Raw genomic sequence first — 5,399 nt, forward strand, 5'->3', positions numbered from 1 at the left:
AAAAAAATAGCCTACACAAAGACATTTGGAAGGGGTTTGTGGCATCTGAACAACTTCCAACTATCATGATCAATAGTCAATAATACAAAATCACAGCATATCCACATTTATTTCAAGGCATTGTTGTTGGTAAAAATAATGCTGTATCTTACCCACACCCTAAATCCCCACCACCCGCCCCGGCAAAAAAGAATTCTAGCTAAAATTTCATGATGAAGAAAAAAGATATGAGTTAAAATTTTGGGTGTGTGAATGTATACATAATACACCCATGCATGTGTAATTAATAGACATATGGACTTCTCTATACCTTGCTGTGTTCTGGAGATGAGTATTGGAAATATTAATAGAACTGCCAGAACTTGAAGTTATGAAAGAACTACTTTAGTCGAGAGCATATAGAGGGAGAACTGAGGACTGTAACAGACTGAACACTAAGAATAAAATCAATATTTAAAGATGATGAAGCCATAACTGTTTTCATCATAGAAGGAAAGGAAAATCCAGAGAGATAGAAGGATAAAGAAATTAAATCGTATCTTGGAAAGTAAGAGAATAGAAAGTTTGAAGGGAAAAAAAAAGAACAATAGCGAGAACAAGTGAGAAAGGGGGTTTCAAAAATTCCTACTGGCGTGGATAATGAGGCTGTAACTGGTAACATTAGCAATGACAGTGCTAGCAGCACATAGGACACTGCTCTTCCTGTGAATCTGAGACAGTGAGGCAATGAAGGGAGAAATTAGAGATGTCTCCCCTGTTGCCTCCTCTGAGTGGTAGAAGTGCCCTCAAGAAAATACAAGAAAAGGAAGTATAATTTCCCCAGAGCAAACAGTAGTCCATAAAGACACAACAAACACAAAGAATTCATACTTTATGTACAACTGTTAAAGGACAAACGGGGACCTTGTTCAATAGCACTTACATAGTAAAGCCATTAAAAGAAGCATATTCCTCGGCTGTGAATCCGTGAATATCTTGGCGAGATAGGTCCACATCTTGCTGAAGAATGAGATTGACCAGAATAGTTGGTTCCTCACTGAGAGCAATCATAAGGGCTGTTCTGGAGCAAGAGAGAGAAACAAATGTCAGTTTACAGATCTTCAATTCACATGGTCTTTGAAAGTTCATCTTCTCATTTTGCTATTGAAATGTAGCCTTTCAGGGAGAGCGGGGGTGAAAATGCAAATGTGGGGGCAAATCTGTGCCGGTCACAGATCTGCAGACAAGGAGTCTCTAGAGAGCAGACACTGGCTTATCAATTGAGTCATCACTTAGTTTCAAAGACAGAAAAAAAATTGATTCTGGAAGCCTAGCAAATTTGCTCAACATTATAAGCCATATTTATCCTGTCTCAAATACATAGATACTGTATATGTAATATACTTTTGGTAAAATTTTATATATATAACAGGAATACATATGTTCTTATCCCCTAAGGTGCCTGTAGTTAGTTCTACGCTATCACGTTGATTTTCAGTCACTATACCTTTGAGACTTGTCTGAAGCATTCACATCCGCCCCTTTCTTCAGAAGGAACGCTACCATTTCTGCATTATGTTCAGTAATGGCAAGTAAAAGTGGGCTATATCCGTCCTGAAGAAGATATTTTAAATGACCATACAAACTATTATATCAGATATTGCATGCATGTTAGATTTAAATTAAAAAATTAATGTGTGTTTTTAAGAAACCTCTGGATATACATTTTCATTTTTAATAGGCTTTACTGTAAAAATCAAGAAAACAAATTGGGGTTGGGCCAATCAAAAAATAAAATTAAAGCCTCCAGATTTCTAGGCTCAATTCAATTGTGAGAAAAGGCCATATGGAGAGTTTCAGTGAAAACCATATCCCATTTAATAATATAGGTACTGCATATTATCCATTTACTTCATGTTGCCACATTTGGGCTTCCATAGTGTTCCACTCACACCTCTGAAGCTGGCCAAATAATATTGAATTAAGAATTTATGATACTTAAAACAAAATGTATGAATTAGGTCTTCATAATTTCTCAATATGAGCATTGGATCACTCTTATAGCATAATAAGTGATTTGCTAATTCAGCCCTTTTCTTATCCTTATTTGTGAGAGTATCAATAAAAGGAAGAGAGTGAGCTTTATGATTTTTATCATTACCCATGTACAATCAACTACTTCCCATTTGAACTAACAATCTAGACAAGTAGCGTGTTAAATATGATGTCACTTTGGAGGTTGAGATTACAACACAAAATGAACTGAAGAAAGACCTTATTTTAAAAGGAACACCTCAATTATCGGTTTTTAATCGTCTCCTTGTTCTTCCCTCCCTCCTCTCAAATCGACGTTGGAGAAATTCATTCACTGTAAAATTTGTATCTCAACAGATGTGAAGTATCTGCTATCTTCTTCAGTTGTTTTCTAAAATATAGGAATAGAAATTTACCCTATTTTGAGCTTCGAGATTAGCTTTGTGCTTGAGCAGCTTTTCCACTAATGAGACACTTGTACCGCAGACAGCATAGTGGAGGGCAGTATTGCCGTGGCCGTCGGTGAGGTTTGGGTCTGCGCCGTGTTTGAGAAGAAGAACAGCGCAATCCTCCTTTTGACACTTCACTGCCTGCAGTACAAGAGCGTATGAGTTGCCGACTTACATGGTAAAGTAAGGTTCAATAGCATGATCTGTTAATGTTTGATACTGTGCTTTAAAGTATGAAAATGCACGACATAACCCCAGGGAAGAGCTCAAACACCTTCCATAGCCACAAGTACAATTAAACAGGAAAAACCAATACCATCATCAAGGGAGATCTGTTTTCTCCATCCTGGGCGTGTATATTGCATCGTTTCTCTAGTAAGGCCGACACGATGTGTGGATATCCATTCGCACAGGCCAGATGCAAGGGTGTTCTACATCAATACAATGAAACGCAATGTTAGAGAGACGTCTTCATTTGACAAGTTACTTCTGTTCCCCAAGAGCGAGCCAGAGCCTATTTTCTGAAAGTATCTGTTTCGTGTGCTTGTTGACACTGGCAGGTTGTCACGTCATGCCACCAAATTCAAAAGGCAGGGCAAATGGCTTGGAGGATAGATGTTTAATAGGTTTTACCTTCAAGGGGGGGGGAAAGGTATTTAGGATTGGGAAGGAGGCCAATATTAGGTAGGTATTCCAGTAAAATTTAGAAATGGTCTCCAAAGTCTGTGTTATATGTAACACTTAACAGGGGGCAGGAGGGGCGCACATTAGATGTGTTAGATGTATCCAGCTGCATGCTGACCCTCCCTCTTTGTTCAGCGTTTGAAGTCGGCGTTTGTCTTCAATGAACACAAAAGGATAGGTTTGGATTTAGGTTGTGGATCTTAGTTTAATTTTGAGTGAACTCACTTGTGTATGCTCCCCACTGAAACAGCCTCCTGTGCGACCTCTCAAAAGGCAAGGGCACATTCATGAGCAATGAGGACACGAATCAGTTCCGTTGACACTTGGCAGCTTTTAACCCTGCCCTCAATAAACTTCTGTCAAGATGATATTGTTGTACAAAAGAATCGATTCTTTTAAAATATGATGTTGAAGAATATTGAATATGCCAGGGACCCTAAGAAGAACAGGCAAATTGGTCTTCACAGAAAAACATTTCGAAGGGTCTGTAGAAATGAGGAAAGGAGCCCTGAGGGCATAGTGGGTGACAAGTTGGGCGGCTCACTGCAGTGGTCGGCAGTTTGAATCTGCCAGCCTCTCAGAGGGTGAAAGGTGAGACTTTCTACTCCTGTAGAGAGCTGCGGCCTCAGAAACTCCCGGGGGCAGTTTTGCCCCATCCCATAAGGTCACTATGAGTCTGATGAGACCTGATGACAGTGAATTTTGACTTTTTTCAAATGTGAAGTGGGCAAGACTTCCTCTCACTGGGTCTGACCTGTGTCCAGAGGATGTAATTCTCAGTAAAGCAGATGGTCAGCAAGAGGAGGAAGAGGAGAGGGACTGGCACTGGGGTTGCAGCCATGGTCCCAGACCCAGCAATGCTGATCAGAAAGGGGCAGGACCACGTCAGGGGCTGGCTCTGTTGGGCATAAGAAGAACTGACGTAGTGGCACCGAACAGCAATAACATAGATAAATTGACATATTCATTTATATGTGATTTATGTCTGCTGCCAGTGCGTTAGATGGCCGGAAGTCTGTTTCCCTGAGTTAACTATCTCTGGAACCCTGGCAGTGTCAAGGACCAGTCCCTGGTAGCCAGTGAAGTCAGTGCGGGATGTCCAGCCTCTGGCCTCTAGGGAAACCTTCTTGCAGCCATCTAACGGAGACAGGCCTGCCACAAGTCTGTCACATTCTTAACCTCTCCTGCCACATTTTAACCGAGAACTGTGTCAGTCTAGAATGATACCTTTCTTAACAACAAGGACAAAGTACCTTCTATCAAAAGCTAAGATGGTCTTATGGCATTGTAATTATAACTAGAACTTTCTAGAAAAATAATCTCTCTCAAAATAATAAGTACAGTCCTTGAGAGGATCAAAAAAGCTTCTAGGTGAACAGTGTTTCCTCCTACCAATAACTATCCATTGTATAAAGACACTTGGAAACGTTGATGGGAAATTTTTGCATGTTTTTTACTGCATCAAATTTCTAATTATAATCATTTTAATTATTAAATATAATGGAATATTATTGAATCCTAGAGAGAAATGAAGTTTTGATATGATGTGATACAAATGAACCTTGAAATACTATACCAAATAAAATAATTCAGACACAAAACAACAACTATTACATGATGGCACATATGAAAAATCTGAGGAGCCCTATTGGCGTAGTGGGTTATACAATGAGTGCCTATCACAAGGTCACCAGTTTGAAACCACTAGTCTCTCTGCAAGAGAAAGATGAGGCTTTCAATTCCCATAAAAAGTTCCTCTCAGGAACTCCCAAAGATAGTTCTCGTCTGTCCTACAGGGTCACTGAGAGTTGGAATCGACTCGATGGCAGTGATTTAGAGTTAATATGAACTATCTATGATAAGAAAAGTCATAAAAGCAAAGATGCCTAAGTGGTTCAACAGAGGCTGGGGATGGAGTATGGGCATGGGAAACTGTGGCTTAAAGAGTACTGAGTTCCTCATATACACTTTGGGGGGACTTGTAAATATACACAATCACTACAGATAACTGAAAGCAACAGGGAAGTGAACTTCTACACAATCCAGCAACACCACTATTAGGCATCTACCCCAAGGAAATGAGACACAATATGAGTGGATGTATGCTTTCCTACGTTGATAGTTGATAGCACCACCGTTCACATAGCAAGAAACTGGAAGTAGCCCAAGTGCCCAACAGTGGAAGAATGGATGAACAAACCATGGTCCACACACACAATGGAATATTATGTATCCCGAAAACACAGTGATAAA

The 5,399-nt window shown here is 39.9% G+C and overlaps 1 protein-coding gene across 1 annotated transcript in view; it reads right to left on the reverse strand.

Annotated features, from left to right (window-relative positions):
- Positions 1-5,399, reverse strand: part of ANKRD7 (ankyrin repeat domain 7) — a 17,954-nt gene that overhangs the window by 5,338 nt on the left and 7,217 nt on the right. The window contains exons 2-5 of the mRNA XM_045288935.1: positions 2,779-2,893; positions 2,430-2,603; positions 1,487-1,593; positions 923-1,060 (exon numbers count right to left, since the gene is read on the reverse strand). Coding sequence (XP_045144870.1) covers positions 923-1,060; positions 1,487-1,593; positions 2,430-2,603; positions 2,779-2,893 — 534 coding nt within the window. The remainder of the gene's footprint in view (positions 1-922; positions 1,061-1,486; positions 1,594-2,429; positions 2,604-2,778; positions 2,894-5,399) is intronic.

The sequence above is a fragment of the Echinops telfairi genome, unplaced genomic scaffold, assembly GCF_000313985.2.
Source record: "Echinops telfairi isolate 266 unplaced genomic scaffold, ASM31398v2 ScPeMD7_23;HRSCAF=83, whole genome shotgun sequence".
NCBI lineage: Eukaryota > Metazoa > Chordata > Mammalia > Afrosoricida > Tenrecidae > Echinops > Echinops telfairi.